The sequence below is a fragment of the Ylistrum balloti genome, unplaced genomic scaffold (genome assembly GCF_031769215.1).
Source record: "Ylistrum balloti isolate Yb309-2 unplaced genomic scaffold, AGI_CSIRO_Ybal_v1 Utg371144, whole genome shotgun sequence".
NCBI classification, from domain to species: domain Eukaryota; kingdom Metazoa; phylum Mollusca; class Bivalvia; order Pectinida; family Pectinidae; genus Ylistrum; species Ylistrum balloti.
This window is the reverse complement of record NW_026782627.1, coordinates 495,848-515,977: the sequence shown is the minus strand read 5'-3', so window position 1 is coordinate 515,977 and position 20,130 is coordinate 495,848. Positions and strand designations below refer to the sequence as shown.

The following is a 20,130-nucleotide window of genomic DNA, read 5'->3' as shown; positions in this document are numbered from 1 at the left end:
GAAGAACGAATCATGTAGTTAATTTAAATCTAAACACTTATGACTTGTTTCGGTGCTGACTTTGTTATATTCTAAATGATCTCATATGAGATTCATAATGTTAAAAACCTTATAAACAGACCAGGGTGTGTCCATATATGTATTCAACTAAGCATTTAGCACAACCTGGGGACAGGTAAATATTCGAGACTTCCTTGTAGAATTAACGGATTTGATTTCGATTCTTAATTTGTCAAACTAGATGCTTGACCAAGCTAGATAATACCATTATACACCTGTTAGGTGATATACTCTACAACACAAGCATGCTCTAATCTCATGTGATATACACTCTGATCCAAACATTATCATTTTACAAACGATTTTTTTTCAAAATGCTTCATTTAAAAATTTCCGATGTGGTTCTCTTAAGGTTATTTATATGGTATTGGAGGTGATAACATAATGGTGGTTATAACACGTCATTGGTGGTAAAACACGTCATTGGTGGCAAAACTCGTCATTGGTGGTAAAACACATTATTGGTGATGAAAACACGTTATTGGTAGGGATAACATGTTATCGGTGATGATAACACGTTATTGGGGGGGGGTAAAATGTTATTGACGGTGATAATACGTAAGTGGTGGTGATAACACGTTATTGGTAGGGATAACACGTTGCCGGCGGTGATAACATGTTATCGGTGATGATAACACGTTTTGGGTTGCGATAACATTATATATGTGGTAAAATACGTTATTGATGTTTGTTCATTTTTAATCCTACTGTTTTCGAATTACATTAACTGTTGTAGAATACAAAACCATGAAAAGGCAGAAAGTGGGGCAGTATACATCATACATAACCCGTGTAGATGGTGAGTTTGAAATGTACGGGTTTTTGTCAGTCATATCAAAGAAAGGACATTCGGATATGTTCCATTGAAATATAACTAATCTAAATTATTCGAGGATGTTTCCCGTTTTTTCTGTTAGTTTGATAACACTAAAATGTCATCAGATTGGAAAATAGATATCATCATTCTCAAAATGAAAAAAATAAATGCTTTGATTTTGATTTTTTCAGTGTTTTAGGTGTAACAAAACTTACACATACACAAATTTGTTCAAGGCTGGATTTGATTGAATTGTCTTGACATATCATGGACGCACAATTGACCTGTTGGTAAGGCGTAAGGACTGTAGAGTCGGTAAGGCGTAGGGATTGTAGAGTCGGTAAGGCGTAAGGACTGTAGAGTCGGTAAGGCGTAGGGATTGTAGAGTCGGTAAGGCGTAGGGACTGTATAGTCGGCAAGGCGTATGGATTGTATAGTCGGTAAGGAGTAGGGACTGTAGAGTCGGTAAGGCGTAGGGACTGTAGAGTCGGTAAGGCGTAGGGATTGTATAGTCGGTAAGACGTATGGATTGTATGGTCGGTAAGGCGTAGGGACTGTATAGTCGGTAAGACGTATGGATTGTATAGTCGGTAAGGCGTAGGAATTTGTATAGTCCGTAAGACGTATGGACTGTATAGTCGGTAAGGCATAGGGATTGTATAGTCGGTAAGGCGTATGGATTGTATAGTCGGTAAGGCATAGGGACTGTATAGTCGGTAAGGCGTAGGGATTGTATAGTCGGTAAGGCGTATGGATTGTATAGTCGGTAAGGCATAGGGACTGTATAGTCGGTAAGGCGTAGGGATTGTATAGTCGGTAAGACGTATGGATTGTATAGGTAAGGCATAGGGACTGTAGAGTCGGTAAGGCGTATGGATTGTATAGTCGGTAAGGCGTAGGGATTGTATAGGTAAGGCGTAGGGACTGTATAGTCGGTAAGGCGTATGGACTGTAGAGTCGGTAAGCCGGATGGATTGTATAGTCGGTAAGGCGTAGGGGTTGTATAGTCGGTAAGGCGTAGGGACTGTATAATCTGCTCCTATTGTATGATTGTAATTTTGGATATAATATTTTCTTCCTTAACAATATTTTCTCCCTAATGTCTCCCTTGACACTGCCCAACTTTTGCCTGTTATCGTCTCGTGAATAGTCGCGGTCGATTTGAGGCGGGGTCTCCTTGTGTAGTAGCAGGCGGATCCATCAATGGGCTATATACGAGAAGTTAAGATTAGGTGCCTTTTCGATAAACCGCCAGAGGTATGTCTTCATCTGAAATTACGTAGGTCAACGCTCTAAAGGCACTGGGTGTATAAATGTTCAGCAGTGCTTTGTCGGCAGTATACTTTAATTGGGTAGTATTCAGGGGCGTAGACAGCCTAGCAGAGATATGTAAGCCCAGGCAAGGGGTCTGAATTTCATGATTTCAAAGATGTTTTCTGAGACAGTTTTTTTTACTTATTTAACAACAAACTTCGACCCCTGATATTTATTTTCAACCTTAGTTTTGCAGTTTTGTCCGACATACTCTATGCACGGATTTTTTATGTGTAAGCCCGGGCTTTTTCTTTCTATGGAAGCTACGCCCCTGGTATTATAAAGTCAACCCCAGGTCCACACGGTCTCATACTGTATCACAGCCTCTAACAAAATGAACTCTCATAGAGGTAGCCTGGTCACGGCCTTCCCATGATGCTCCGCATTATTGATTTATTCACTTGTTTATCTATTTATTATTATTTTTATTCAGATAAGTTCTAAACCCGTCTGAATAATTAATTACCCAGTGCATATTGAACAATGACAATTGTTACGTTGGAGAACACCAAGGGTATGTACACTTGATAATTATTTCATTTCCTGATTGCTGTGTTGCTGGTTGATTTCTCTAGAAAAAGCGTATTCCGCGAGACTGTTCTGTATATTAATTAACATAATATTCAGACTGAGTAACTTTTAATTAATTGTCTCTGTAATTCATCGTTCTGAATTAACAATACTGTATGTGATTATGGCGTCATATAATCGGAACATTCTTGTGTATCGCAATGTATATGAAATAGATGGTCTTACATCGCAACCTGTCAGAAAATTACGTCTATGGCATTTTGATGACTACGTTGTCAGCTTCATTAGAAAAAATTACCATTGTGAAGCTTATTTGCACTGAGGTATACGTATTACGAAATGACATTAAAATTCGCTGACTGCTTGTGATATGAGAACATCTTTTCATATGTAAAGTATTGATTTTGTAAAAAGAGGTGGTAAAAAATTTGTTTCACCAGCCCGGGCAAATTCCAATCCGAAATCTAGGTGCCTGTTTATCAGCTCTCGTCTGTGTCTCTTTAGTATATGTCTTAATATATTAAATTGATGATCTAATTAATACCAATATAAAGCCCTCCAATTCCACTGACATGTATATCAATTATATATCGTATTTATACAACAAGAAATCATTAGACCATGTCTATTATATATACCCCCAGAATTGGAAATCAAGGACAAACACTTCTACATCAGCGACTTACCTCTATTTCTACCTACGGCGTCTTCAACGAGAACTGTGCATTAAGTTCTATGACAAGCGTAATGATATTTGCTTGTTGTAAAGATTCTTTATCTAGATACACTATAGTAAATTTACGTCCCTAACATAAAGTTTCTACATATTTTGATTCAGTCATTTAAGGAATTGTTTCCGATATCTTGATTTCTGTGAATGATGCCGACGACTGACAGCTAAACCTGAACACTGTTTCCAGAGATATAGGTTGATAATAACTAAGCGTGATGGGGGATTTCATTTTCTAAATGGAAAAAAAAATATCCCTGTCAGTTTCAGGAGATATGAGTTAGATGACGTGTTCGATACTCCGTAGTTTAACATTTTTAAATTGTTAGATAAAACAACAGAGAAAAATACCGACACGTTAACAGAATCATTTTTCAAACAAAAAGTCGACGGAACTATGAAAAAAAAAACAGAAAAAAGAGCTAAATAAAAATAAAAATGGAGACTCCTGAATAAGTAATACAGGCATACTAATGAACATCAAACAAGCCCAGCTTCATATCACACACAGGAGTGGAATAGAGCATTTGTCAGTGAGACAATCATGCAAAGCGTAAAACATCCCGATTATCTTCACCATCTTGAAACTCTGTATTGTGACTTTGTCAGTTGCCGACATCTTGCGCGAAAAGCGTGATAATTAGAACACACCCTTGAGCATTGAATCATCTGCAACATGTAAACAACATAGGTATTGGGTGGTTTATATCCAGAAATGGAAAACACACAATTCTTGAAGAGAATCCAGATTATTATTTGAAAACGTAACATCAGTCTACTTCCATGACTAGTTGGGTCGATGAAGACACTTACTCTCAAGAACATCTGGTCTTATTCTACAGGTTCTCTGAACCTTTTTCAAGGCTCTCTGAACGAATTTTTGTTTTGTTCAATTTTTTGCAATATTTAATAAATTTTAAGTTTGAATTCGGATTTGTTTACATCTTTCTATTTACTTGGTCATAACATATCCTCATACTTATTTCAACATAACTGGGTCTCGTGGACGTTTTCGTTGGTTAACAATATCTCTCGATGTTGTCGGTGTCTTTGGTAAAATCCTTCTAGGCGTACTTGAGTATAGATCATACATTGGAGATCTGTAACAGGGAATATTTTACAATGGTCGGACATGTTTACTCCATGTCCATACGAGATAGAAGAAAACGATATGTAAATTCTGTTTCCTACTGGAGGTGGAAAACTCGAGGAAAACTTGATTGAACTATTCACCTCAGTAACTTGGCAACATAAATATATGTTTTCTGCAATACCACGTCCTACTGGTGTAGCCAGTGCTAAGATACAAGGTCTGGCCGAATGAATTTTTTATGAGTATTGCATACTTATCGTTTGGTTTGAATTCTACGATTAAGATTTGATAAGTATGATATAATTATGATCGCAATCATCTTTTTGAAATGGTACGATATTCTCCAGGACAACTTATATATTTATTCATCATGCTGTTTTTAGTTTTAGTTATACATTGTAGATAACATTGGTCTTGAGGTTTTATCGTAAAACTAACACGAAATATTGAAGGTAAATTTGGTGTTGTGGTTTATTATAGAAGTAATGATACATATTGTAGATAACTCCAGTGTTGTGGTTTGTTGTAGATAACTCCAGTGTTGTGGTTTGTTGTAGATAACTCCAGTGTTGTGGTTTGTTGTAGATAACTCCAGTGTTGTGGTTTGTTGTAGATAACTCCAGTGTTGTGGTTTGTTGTAGATAACTCCTGTGTTGTGGTTTGTTGTAGAAGTGATGCTACATATTGTAGATAACTCCAGTGTTGTGGTTTGTTGTAGATAACTCCTGTGTTGTGGTTTGTTGTAGAAGTGATGCTACATATTGTAGATAACTCCAGTGTTGTGGTTTGTTGTAGATAACTCCAGTGTTGTGGTTTGTTGTAGATAACTCCAGTGTTGTGGTTTGTTGTAGATAACTCCTGTGTTGTGGTTTGTTGTAGATAACTCCAATGTTGTGGTTTGTTGTAGATAACTCCTGTGTTGTGGTTTGTTGTAGATAACTCCAGTGTTGTGGTTTGTTGTAGATAACTCCTGTGTTGTGGTTTGTTGTAGATAACTCCAGTGTTGTGGTTTGTTGTAGATAACTCCAATGTTGTGGTTTGTTGTAGATAACTCCAGTGTTGTGGTTTGTTGTAGATAACTCCTGTGTTGTGGTTTGTTGTAGAAGTGATGCTACATATTGTAGATAACTCCTGTGTTGTGGTTTATTGTAGAAGTAATGCTTCATATTGAAGATAACGTCGGTGTTATATGTTAGAACTATTGCTATACATTGTTAAGTTGTGGTTTTGTTGTGGGTCTAATGATATGAAATATGTTCGTTTGTAGTGACATTATTGTTTATGTGTATCATGGGTGTTTTATTGATTTGTAAATCACTGCAGATAATATTATGATTGTTTATGATTGACATTGCTTTCCAGTTTATGATTACTGCATGTGATACAGAAACAGTCGATACCCACAAAGCTGTTGGACTGATTACGTCCCCACCCCTCTTTTGTTTGTTTTAGTTTGTGTTATCCATCGATTCCTATACCACGTGTGTGTACCACGTGTGGTTTATATTACAAGTGTCCCTGTATTGACGCATTGTTGTGGTTTTTTTCTTTAAATTCCTTCAGTATTTTGACTGTTGTGTTACTTTATGCTAACCTTAAGGAGGGCATATAGTCAAATCAACTGATGAGAAAAAATACTTAAATCGGTCACGCGTATGATGTCATAAGTAACCTAGTACTATGTATTGATGAGAAGTTAGATATGTCCCTTAGTAAAATATATTGGTGAGAAGTTAGATAGGTCCCCTAGTACAATATATTGATGAGAAGTTAGATAGATCACCTATTACATTATATTGATGAGAAGTTAGATAGGTCACCTAGTACATTATATTGATGAGAAGTTAGATAGGTCACCTAGTACAATATATTGATAAGAAGTTAGATAGATAATTTAGCATGATATATAGATAAGAAGTTAGATAATTTAGCATGATATATAGATAAGAAGTTAGATAATTTAGCATGATATATATATATGGGAAGTTATATAGATAATTTAGCATGATATATAGATAAGAAGTTAGATAGATAATTTAGCATGGTATATATGGGAAGTTATATAGATAATTTAGCATGATATATAGATAAGAAGTTATATAGATAATTTAGCATGATATATAGATAAGAAGTTATATAGATAATTTAGCATGATATATAGATAAGAAGTTAGATAATTTAGCATGATATATAGATGAGAAGTTAGATAATTTAGCATGATATATAGATAAGAAGTTAGATAGATAATTTAGCATGATATATAGATGGAAAGTTAGATAATTAAGCATGATATATAGATAAGAAGTTAGATAATTTAGCATGATATATAGATAAGAAGTTATATAGATAATTTAGCATGATATATAGATAAGAAGTTAGATAGATAATTTAGCATGATATATAGATGGAAAGTTAGATAATTAAGCATGATATATAGATAAGAAGTTAGATAGATAATTAAGCATGATATATAGATAAGAAGTTAGATAGATAATTTAGCATGATATATAGATAAGATGTTATATAGATAATTTAGCATGATATTTAGATAAGATGTTATATAGATAATTTAGCATAATATATAGATAAGAAGTTAGATAGATAATTTAGCATGATATATAGATGGAAAGTTAGATAATTTAGCATGATATATAGATAAGATGTTATATAGATAATTTAGCATGATATATAGATGAGAAGTTAGATAGATAATTTAGCATGATATATAGATAAGATGTTATATAGATAATTTAGCATGATATATAGATAAGATGTTATATAGATAATTTAGCATGATATATAGATAAGAATTTAGATAGATAATTTAGCATGATATATAGATGGAAAGTTAGATAATTTAGCATGATATATAGATAAGATGTTATATAGATAATTTAGCATGATATATAGATAAGAAGTTAGATAGATAATTTAGCATGATATATAGATGAGAAGTTAGATAGATAATTTAGCATGATATATAGATAAGGTGTTATATAGATAATTTAGCATGATATATAGATAAGAAGTTATATAGATAATTTAGCATGATATATAGATAAGGTGTTATATAGATAATTTAGCATGATATATAGATAAGAAGTTAGATAGATAATTTAGCATGATATATATATATGGGAAGTTATATAGATAATTTAGCATGATATATAGATAAGATGTTATATAGATAATTTAGCATCTTATATAGATAAGATGTTATATAGATAATTTAGCATGATATATAGATAAGAAATTAGATAATTTAGCATGATATATATATGGGAAGTTATATAGATAATTTAGCATGATATATAGATAAGATGTTATATAGATAATTTAGCATGATATATAGATAAGATGTTATATAGATAATTTAGCATGATATATAGATAAGATGTTATATAGATAATTTAGCATGATATATAGATAAGATGTTATATAGATAATTTAGCATGATATATAGATAAGATGTTATATAGATAATTTAGCATGATATATAGATAAGAAGTTAGATAATTTAGCATGATATATATATGGGAAGTTATATAGATAATTTAGCATGATATATAGATAAGATGTTATATAGATAATTTAGCATGATATATAGATAAGATGCTATATAGATAATTTAGCATGATATATAGATAAGAAGTTAGATAGATAATTTAGCATGATATATAGATGAGAAGTTAGATAATTTAGCATGATATATAGATAAGAAGTTATATAGATAATTTAGCATGATATATAGATAAGAAGTTAGATAGATAATTTAGCATGATATATAGATGGAAAGTTAGATAATTTAGCATGATATATAGATAAGAAGTTATATAGTTTAGCATGATATATAGATAAGAAGTTAGATAGATAATTTAGCATGATATATAGATGAGAAGTTAGATAGATAATTTAGCATGATATATAGATAAGGTGTTATATAGATAATTTAGCATGATATATAGATAAGAAGTTAGATAATTTAGCATGATATATATATGGGAAGTTATATAGATAATTTAGCATGATATATAGATAAGATGTTATATAGATAATTTAGCATGCTATATAGATAAGATGTTATATAGATAATTTAGCATGATATATAGATAAGAAGTTAGATAGATAATTTAGCATGATATCTAGATAAGAATATGTAGATAAAATGTGTAACGCATTTAGAGTGTAGTATATTAATCAATGTAAGGTAAACAGAATTTGTGTATCAATTCTTCGTGATTTTATGTTTTTGAAGAGTGGGTAATCTATCACAAAATCGCAGATTGTGATAATGTGGAGAATTGACTTATTTTGGTCTCATGGATGGCTCATTGCTTTTCGGAAACGCATACTTTTTTGTGATTCATAACACATGTTGAAGTAATCTCCATTGGTTTGTCAGCAGTTTGAAAGGGAAACAAATCATTTCGCTGGGTTTAACTTTTGTTCACACTCAACATTTTTTTACAAAAAATAAATGTATGATTCTGGATGGTAACAGCTCGATCTTTATTCAGCTAATTAAAATGACGAATTGTGTAGTAGCTCACCAGGACGACGAGGTTAAGTATCTGTTAATCTACACTGAACATATGGCGGGGTCCAGCAACTCCTTCATCAAATATCTACACGAAGGTCGGCCTCGACGTCTGACAACTCTCGTCTGCGGTTTGTATACATATCACGACTGCAGGGTATCGTGTACTGGTTTTAAAGGAGCGCTTTAGAATTATTCAAATGTCCGTTATGTAATGACACAATACCTTCGTCAATGATTAACTCTGAACTTTCAGATTGGAAACATGGTTAGTGAACATGCCTGGCAGACATATTATAAAGCATGTCTACATGAATCTCAGTGATGTATTGTACCACTTACTGTGAAGACTATTTTTTCTGGTTTAGAGTTAATGGGGTATGAGTAGGGTAGTAAATTATATCATTGGGATTGTCAGCTTTTACTTCTGTTTTTCATGGGACCATTTCATCTTTGTTATCTCCTTTAGAGTTCCACCGTTTCATGTTTATATATATGTTTTCGATTTTATCAGTAGTCTATTTATTCTTATCCTGCTCTTGTATATCACTTCTTACTGTTGTTTCCTGTTGTCCTGCTGTTGTAATTTTCATTGAACTGTTGTTTCCTGTTGTCCTGCTGTTGTAATTTTCATTGAACTGTTGTTTCCTGTTTCCCGCTGTTGTAATTTTCATTGAACTGTTGTTTCCTGTTGTCATGCTGTTGTAGTGTTTTTTGAACTGTTGATTCCAGTTGTCCTGCTGTTGTAGTGTTTTTTGAACTGTTGATTCCTGTTGTCATGTTGTTGTAGTGTTTTTTGAACTGTTGATTCCTGTTGTCATGCTGTTGTAGTGTTTTTTGAACTGTTGATTCCGGTTGTCATGCTGTTGTAGTGTTTTTTGAACTGTTGATTCCAGTTGTCCTGCTGTTGTAGTGTTTTTTAAACTGTTGATTCCAGTTGTCCTGCTGTTGTAGTGTTTTTTGAACTGTTGATTCCGGTTGTCATGCTGTTGTAGTGTTTTTTGAACTGTTGATTCCTGTTTTCATGCTGTTGTAGTGTTTTTTGAACTGTTGATTCCGGTTGTCATGCTGTTGTAGTGTTTTTTGAACTGTTGATTCCTGTTGTCATGCTGTTGTAGTGTTTTTTGAACTGTTGTTTCCTGTTGTCCTGATGTTGTTATTTACCTTGAACTGTTGTGTCCTATTGTCCTGATGTTGTTATTTACTTTGAACTGTTGTGTCCTGTTGTCCTGTTGTTGTTATTTACATTGAACTGTTGTTTCTTGTTGTCCTGATGTTGTTATTTACTTTGAAATGTTGTGTCCTGTTGTCCTGTTGTTGTTATTTACATTGAACTGTTGTTTCCATTGTCCTGTTGTGGTAATTTACCTTGAACAGTTGTTTCCCATTGTCCTGTTGTAGTAATTTACCTTGAACTGTTGTTTCCATTGTCCTGCTGTTGTGTCTTACTATTAAATGTTGTTTCCGCTTGTTCTATTGTATTTTTTAATATTGTTTCAATGGGCCCTCTGTTGCTTTCAACATGCATACTTTCGTGTTTCATTCTTTTTCTTTTAAATTCTTGATTCCTCAACTGGACATCGTATTTAGTTTTACATATTTGTGTAATACCCGGTTCTTTTCTCTTTTTCTTTAATTGTGGTTTTCTAAAGTTTTATTAATTGGAAACATTTTCCATTCTTCTGTTGTTCTGGTAACGTTTAGTAGTACTTTGTTCCCCGTGTCGTGTTTCCATGGAAACACTAGTTACTGTATAATATGGATTTTGCAGTGAAAACATTTTTAATGGCCGCCTTAAAAAATTGTAAGAAACCTATTGAAAACGGCCATTTTCAAAATGTACTTGGTTGTCGAAAAAGGGCGATTATCTTAGGTTAAATCCGGTCAATGACTTTGACACATTTTTTATCGCAAAGTTACTATTATATGCATAGGCTGTCCTGGCAGGTCCTTAAATTATCACGGAGTCTAGAGCAGACAACGGCGTGGTACTGCTCTCCAGGCCTTACGTTTGTTATATATAAATGTTGGGTAATTGTCTTGTGATCTTCATTAGGTCAAACGTGTGCACTTTGTTAGATAATGATGATAGTGATAGGTTTTTTGGAAACCATGTGATGTTAATTATAACATTCGTTGACTGGAGTTGCGTGCGTAAGGACCGGTACTAAATTTCCACGTATTTAAATGGTTTGCTATAATGCAAGTTTCCACAATTACACTGGGGCGACTAACAAGCTGATAAGGCCTACACAAGTGTTTGCACGCGAATTTAATCAGAAGCGGCCATTTCCATTGATCTTTATTGCTCTGTTGTGATGGACGCGCCGTGATACAGCGTCTTTACGAAACACTAATTCGAGAACGTGTCTATGTGGGAATCTTTATTTCAAATGCTCCATTTTCCGGAATTAAATGATGAAATTTAACTTGGGTACAAACATCCGTCTATATAATTTGCATGTAATAATTTTGCTCGTCTGTTTTCATTGTTAAGCGATATTGTGATATCTTATAAATTCTTTCTGTTTTTTTTAACACTGGCAATTAAACTTCTCTTGCGCCAATTAAGCGACGCTACATTTAGTTGATGTTACACGTGACCTGATTCTCTAGTGTTCTGACTAAAAAGACTTTTGTAGTAGCATTACAACAATATATCAAGATTTCTGAAATAAATGCTAAGGTGACTATGTTGATGTCAACTGATGATATTGAAACATACAGAATGAAGCGACTTGTTTTATTCTAATGTCATAAGCAGATGGTACGATATGCATAAAAAGTGACATTTATATAGAATTATGTACAGGAAGGTCAAGACTACATAGTAATTACACAAAAGTAATCATTATCAAAAATAGAATCTTAAGTTGGTGTTTAAAAGTTTGACGTCAATATATGGACACTTTCTTTGTCTAAAACGATCTCTTTCTTGTCATCACTAGGACATTTTCAATTCCACATGCGGTCACTTTTCTTATCTAACATGGTCACTATCCTTACATCACAAGGTCATGTTCCCTTCATTACGAGGTCACTTATACGATCACTTTCCTTGTCTAATACGGTCTCCACATCACCAGGCTATTTCACTGCCACATCACTTTCCTTGTCTAATACGGTCTCCACATCACCAGGTTATTTCACTGCCACATCACTTTCCTTGTCTAATACGGTCTCCACATCACCAGGTTATTTCACTGCCACATCACTTTCCTTGCATCACAAGGTTGTTTTCATATTTCACACTGTCACTACTCTTGATTCAAGATGTAAATTCCACTACCCACACTGTCACTTTCCAGAGTTCTAAATGTCACTAACAATGGCTATCACGGTCACTATCATTGACTGATAAGGTCACTATTCCAGTATCACACAGCCACTATCCCGGACTCAAACGGTCACTATCTATGTCTCGCACTGTCACTCTCACTGCCTCACACGGTCACTATCATTGTCTCGCACTGTCACTATCCCTGCCTAACACGGTCACTATCATTGTCTCGCACTGTCACTATCACTGCCTCACACGGTCACTATCATTGTCTCGCACTGTCACTATCCCTGCCTAACACGGTCACTATCATTGTCTCGCACTGTCACTATCACTGCCTCACACGGTCACTATCATTGTTGAGCACGGACAGTATCCCTGCCTCACACGGCCCTCTCCCTGTCTCGCACTGTTAATATCCCTGTCTCACACGGTCACTATCATTGTCTCGCACTGTCACTATCCCATACTCACACGGTCACTGTTGTTATCCCTCTCTCACACAGTCACTTTCATCATCTCGCACTGTAACTACCCCTGCTTCATTGTTTAGTACGGTCACTATCTCTGCCTTACAAGGTCAGTTTGATTAAGTTTCAAGGGCAACCTTAATAGTGTACTTTTCTTCCGTAAATATACAAAATAAATTGGACCTTGTATAGAGTATTGTAGCTACCATAAGATATTGAAACGCATATAATGGTAAAGAGATATCAAAGTTTAGTGAACATTCAGTTGAACATTTGTTTCCGATGGTTCAGCGGGAAAAAACAAATCACCGGAACTGAGCAACCAGCAATTATTGGCAACTAATGTTGCTCCAAGCCTGTTAATTTTAAATGTCGTCTTTATACTAGTAACGTTAGGGTGCTTTACAAAGGAAAGCAAAACACATTGTATTTCAATACACCGATAAACACACAGCAATGTAACAGTTATCATAGACAAACTAATGAGTCTTTTTACAGCAGAAAATCCGCTTGAAGAGAATGACACACTCCCTCCTGAAGATGTCGTTACAGAATGAATATATGACGGGGTTAATGGCACAGTTGAGGAGATATGACCTCAGAAACACATGGTACACCATCTCATTCGCCTTCTGTTGTACCTTCCAAGCCGCAGGGTTGATAGAACGGTGTATTGCGATGCCAAGAAACGGTAAAAAACTGATGATATACGCCAACGTCACTAGGAATAACATCAGCGTGGTTTTACCAATACGTAACACTCTCTTGTCCGATACAGTGCTCTTCGTACGTTTGAAAGTAGATTTAAGATCCAAGAACGCCATCTTGATGGCCGCACGCGGGCTTGGAGGCGGTTCGTTGCTCGCACTGCGCTTGCTTTGTTTCCTCAACGAATGTCTTTCTGTTGGGTAGTCTTCGTCATCTTCCATGGATACAGAGGAAAATGAGCGGACAGAAGTCGATCTGAACTTCCAGCGCTGACACACGCGCACACCGACGAATATGTAGAGAACAGTGAGGGTGAGGAAGTTAATGAGTGTGCAGATACAGTTAAAGGTGAAGTAAGCCAGGGGATATGGTGTGGACACATATGCGTTCTCGATCAGACACACCTTTAACACTACGCCGAGCACTGGGTAATCCTGCGTGCCGTAGATCACCAGGGATGGCCACGTCGTCAACAGAGACAGAGTCACAGAAAGCCAGCATATGAGTTTAGAAGTTCGGGTGGATATGGCGTTTTCGTGCGGTCTACATATCCGCTGATATCGATCTACAGCTATCGCTATAAGAATAAGAGCTGCCGCACAATTACACGTGTATGTAGTAAAACGTGATAACTTACAAATGAAGCTATGATCAAACACGATGTAGTTAAATAACATGAAGATTTCAACCGGAAGTGTTAAAGTGCAATTTATAAGATCTAATGTGGCCAATGCTAAGATAAAAATTCTAGTAGAGCTTCGTCGCCATCTTGAATAATATATAAACCACACGATGGCGTTACCCGGCGTGCCTATTGCCATCAGAATGGCAGTGTAGACGATGGCGGGAACAAGGCGCTCGAACTTGTTTATGCTAAGCATGCGTATCATAACTTCCGCTGAAATGGCCTGACCTGAATTGTTCGAAATATTCAAATTTGTTGTTGAAGAAGCGAGAACCATCATCTGTGTTGTCAATAGTGTATTGGTATCAACACTGGCCTGTCCTGGGCGTTCCGATGTAAAGTCGTCCGCCATGTTAGATGTAGGCTGTTTATTGATGTCTTTTAGGATCTCAGCATGCGAAGTCTCTGGTTATTTAGCGACGCTGACCGAAGCAAACTCAAGAAATGTCAATGAAGGCCATCTGAAAACAATAAACAAAGTGCTCAGATTATTCATGATCTTTGACTATAAACAAAATCATAGTATTCTCCATGGAACGTACGATGAAACGACGACACAATTATGAGGAATAATTATTGCCCCATTACTTATTTATGTCCAGTCCCCAGAAATTCATTAAATGCTTGGATTGTTTTGCTACAGTAATTTAAAATAGGGAAGAACTAAACATACGTACATGTCTGGCATACATCCTTTCCTGGATTATGTTGAGATATATGAAACTTCTGTATAGAACACGCGGATAGGGCGGATATAAAGATTTAACTGCTATGAGTATATATGATACAGCACTCTGTATGTATGAGAGAGATAACGATGACACAATGATATATAAGCGCATTAAGTATGCGCAACTTGTAACTATTGAGCAATACTAAAGAGTCTGCACCATTCACGGATATAAGTAGAAGAACACGTACAAGCACCGCCACTGCATACAAGCATTGGTTCTTGACACGTGAACAACTCAACAGGTTCGAACCCTGTAACCCGCTATGTGCGGGACTATTTCGCAACAGTAAAAGATACACTGCCAACTCTTAGTCACTAGGTGGATGATGCCAGTTTTACTATACACTAATTGTAGATAATGATACTACTTAATACAAAGGATAATTAACTCTCGGTAAGACAATACACGTGACTGGGAAGGGGTTTACACACCCAACCTGATTATCAACCAGGCTAACATCACAATTACTGACAACACCCCTTTCACAGCATTCGTTTTCATATTCTTACGATAACACCAAGATAAACTAAACAGACCACAAACGATTAGCCATAGTTCTGGTGTAATTCTGGTCTTCAACATGACGGAAATACGGTAAGAATCTGGGCTGTTTGTGTGTTTTATACATGCTGTAACCGTTTAGTTTTATGACTGAAACAAACACCAGTAGTGTCACATATAATAAAAACACAAGTCATATAATGCAATATTGTCCAACTACATGTAGTTCACAACTGAGAGAACTTTGACCTCGAGATCGCCGAGTTGGTACCAGCAGAGCGCAATGTCTCCAAGTAATCAATCAACTTATATTCAATATATATAACATAAATATATGGTAGTATCTTGTTATTTTGAGTTGACGATATATTGACAATCCTATAAAAACATCCAGCTTACCCGTCTGCCAGGTGTGCACTCATTCCATCTGACTTAAAATACACAATCACAAACTGCGTTGATCGTTTTAAAGAAACAAGGGTGTTTCTCTGCTTTGCGATGGAAAGGATTGTGTCACGTTTTACAATCAGATAGACGATTAAAGTAAATGATATATGAATCCTTAAACAACTACTTCGCCGAGGCGTCCAGATATTGTTTGTCCGAAATACAACTAGTCGGGCTGTACTATCAGGCAGACAACTTCCGGCGTAGCGACGGACATCCTACCACAACTATATACAGGCATTGTGTTCCGCTTGTCACGTGATAGCCTTGACGTGACAGCAATATCCGAGGTAATCCTGCTATTGCTGTCTGACGAATGCCTCAGATTGTTACATGCTTATATCCTTATGCAGACTAGTATCAATTTTGACCTAATTAAGCGATAACCTTATGGGTATTACACGGAGTAGACAAACAACCCCAACCCGTCCCAGTGATAACCTGGTGGGTAATACTCGGAGTAGACAAACAACCGCAACCCGCCTCAGTGATAACCTGGTGGGTATTACTCGGGGTAGACAAACAACCCCAACCCGCCTCAGTGATAACCTTATGGGTATTACACGAAGTAGACAAACAACCGCAACCCGCCTCAGTGATAACCTGGTGGGTATTACTCGGGGTAGACAAACAACCCCAACCCGCCTCAGTGATAACCTTATGGGTATTACACGAAGTAGACAAACAACCTCAACCCGCCCCAGTGATAACCTGGTGGGTATATAAAAATGGTCAAAATATCTTGCAACAGTAGTGAGGTTTATTTTTTTTTTTTAATTTTGCGTATATCTGCCATGAATGTTTCAAGCCGCATTGGTCAACCTTCATTCCATCAGCATAAAGGGAATTAGGCTATTCCTTAATTTCATGTACGGGACCCCGCCCCTCTGTCCTGAAGGGGTTAGACTTTATACAAAATTTCCCTTAACACCAGGATGCTTCAGACTAAATTCGAATAAAATGCTGTCATTCCTTCAAAAGTTTCTCTTTCGTGGGCTCGTCTTATCAACCGGATGCTGGTACCCATCATTTATACATACAAATGTAATTGGTTCTCTTCCTCCAAAGAGAATAATAATGTATCTCTTTTTTTTTGGACTCCGACCCTCAGGTCTTGGAGGGCCGACACCCATCATTCATACAAAATTATTTCCTTCTCCCTTAAGGATGCTTCTTTTTCAAGCTGTGTAATCTATGGGCAGCTGTTGTTTAAATCTGTGATATATCAGTATAAATAAGCAATCATTAACGGGACAACCTCTCATGATAAGGCGACTCGGTCAAACAATGCCGACATTATTATTTATTGATTTCCGATGCTGTCGAGATTCCGAAACAGGCGACAGTCTTCCTATTAGAGCTGCCGAGAAAAAAACCTACAACCAATATTCTAAAACACGGCAACGGCCACCACCTGTTTTTGATAGGACAACCAATTTAACAAAACATATATTGTATTGAGAATAGGAAATTCCGAGTCGTAAAGCAATCTGACTGGTAAACCAGTGTCGGCTTACATTCATCCCTACGACTTTTCTTCCGGACAGTGTGGTCTACGTATATCTGCGGTATATAGAGACTCATTCCTCCCGACGACAATTTTCCTTCCGGGCTGAGAAGTCACGTGACTGGTAAAATAGTACCAGTCTCACTGGGTCTGTGGTAAATCACAGAAACACAGACTAATTCCGATGACTTTCCTTCCGCGCAGTGTTCAGTCGTCAGTACAAGTCTCCATAGTTAAATGTAAATTACGGAGATGCTTATTTGGAGGACCACGTCTCCATATTGTGCTCTGTGTGACGTCATATTTCTCACACTGCTGTACCCACACTGACGTACGAGAACTCAGCTGTACCACTCTGATTCAAAAGAACATAATCAACCCTTCCCTCGTCCTCTTTGATAAGCAAACAGGAAGGAAAAACCAAACATATCTTAAAGACATGAAAAACAACATATTAATTAGACATCAAAGCTACTAATGATCTAATGGTTTATCAATTAGTGATAAGCACCGTCGCCGATTCAGACCGCCTTATTCATAATGTTGATAAACAAAGTCAAAGTAGTGTACGTGGTATAGAACGTCTACACAGCAGGGTGATTCTGTCCGAATTTTCCTCGTTAAACTGACTATCAAAACATCTTATCGTATGTTTTATGACAGGTGTTGGTACTCTGTGGATTATGTCAAAATTTGCACCTCTCTGCATGTAAGACACACGTTCCCCCTATGCATCACACGTGCAGAGTACGCCTGTCTACATGATTCTACTCATTTACCTTGATTCGGTATCAAAACAAACTGCTGGAGATGGATATATAAAGTACATAGTATACCAGCTTAGCTGACGATGTTACGTGACCTCATCATCTCATTGTGATTTATGACGTTATTGAACTCTTAATTCCACCCTTCGAGTAGTCGGTAATGTGCAACCACTTAGAAACCTATAAAAATAAGAATACTGTGCAATCACTTTGTGTTGGTTAGTGGACGGCATGTTGCCCTTGTGTATGGATATCTGATACTTGTGCATTTTACATATTAGCTGTGGTTTATGATATTAATATGCACTTGGATCGAAAGATCAGGAAGCACAATGTTTTTGTGCTGTCTGTTAACATTAACCTTGCCCATAACTACTGCATCGTAAGAGCTAGGGCTTTCAATATTTGGCATGCCTGTTCCTTGTGACAAGACCTTTTCTGGTGGTACCAAAATATTTGACAAAGTTACATTGACCGTGAACTTTGACCTTCATTTTAAAGGAAAAAAAATACCCTAATGAAGACATAAGTGTTTCACAAAGTGTGCATGTAGTTAGCGCTTGACTTGTACAGTATAATGTCCCACTTCAGAATTTTGATGCAACTGAGGGCATAGAGTGTCATAAACACGTCTAGTTTTTATCATATAACGCCGGTTTAAAATTTTAAAAAATCCTTTCCAAAAAACTGTTGAACACTTTCACTTCGATTTCGTCGTTTTAATACGTTCGTGACGTGTCGGACAAACAACAATGAATTATATTCCAACCACATCAAATACACATTATACACTATAGCCCATCTTCAACGGAAGTTTAGGGCAGCAGTTAATCAACCCAAGTTCTCCGACAAAACCTTTATCAGGTAGCTAACTCGACAGATGTGTGGGATTGTTTAACATCGTATCAGAGACAACATTTAAAACGGCTGAGGTTAAACTACACGCGAAAGTCATGTCTCGCATATCTTTTCCCTTCGTTTTACGAATTCTCTTCCAAAGTCGTATCTATAATGAGTAAAACAGACCAAGGTATCTGCAAAAATGAATTTGTTTTTTACATACGGATGTGTCGTATCAAATATATATATTTCTGAGATATTGGGGGAACACTATTGGATTCATTTAACTTCAATTTGTTCATGAGAATTACTTAAGTAACAACAACCTGTAGGATTATTACTAAAACCCACGACAAGACTGGAAATTCAGTAGTTAAGTTGGTATATCCTGCAAAGCTGAGATTGAAACTGTTTGGAAGGAACCAAGACAACTACTAGAGTACAGATTTCCTTCACGTCTGTTCCATAATTGATCGCAGAACTACCCTGTTATCGTGTACAAACAAGAATTACATCAATAAGGTTTCGACCCTACGTGTAATAACTGTGATTGGTTGAATATTCCGATTGTTTCGATCGTGACACAATACTTCTTGACGTCACCGGTGGAGTGGCATCGCCGAAGATGTGAAGTGAGAATGTATTGGGAATAAATGGCCATTGTCTTAACATATAAGCTGCATTTTAGCTCGGGACAGAAAATATATACACTGACCATACAGTCTATCTGTCCTGAAACACTTATTGAAATTTCAAATTATCGAAACATATAGTTTTTTAACGTTCTATTCAGTGTTTTTCAAACAATTACTTAATATATAATTTAGTTAAATACAAAATATTAATTTACTTAAATCAAGAATTAATTCTGTGAAATTCAAATTAACGCATATGCTAAAATACAGTCCTCTTCCGCCCCCCTCCCTCCCAAGCCAAATACAACAAAATTATATGCGGCAGGTGCATTCTGACAATACTAGCACCAGTTGCAGGATAAAACGAGATAAGATTTTATACAATTCTCATTAAATGTTATCTTCATGAATGATTGCTGATGCATTTATGTTATGTATTGCTTTTTAATTTCGATTAGAATTTAGACATATCTT

At 36.1% G+C, this 20,130-nt stretch overlaps 1 protein-coding gene across 4 annotated transcripts in view; it reads right to left on the bottom strand.

Moving 5' to 3' along the window:
* Positions 1-11,462: 11,462 nt before the first annotated feature.
* Positions 11,463-20,130, bottom strand: part of LOC132561052 (tachykinin-like peptides receptor 99D) — a 33,530-nt gene continuing 24,862 nt past the window's right edge. For 3 of the 4 annotated variants that reach the window (XM_060225769.1, XM_060225770.1, XM_060225772.1), the window contains one exon: positions 11,463-14,686. In XM_060225769.1, coding sequence (XP_060081752.1) covers positions 13,312-14,577 — 1,266 coding nt within the window. In that variant the 5' untranslated portion in view covers positions 14,578-14,686 and the 3' untranslated portion in view covers positions 11,463-13,311. Of the gene's footprint in view, positions 14,687-14,902; positions 14,930-20,130 lie in introns of those variants that run through there. The other variant, XM_060225771.1, reaches the window with a different exon arrangement.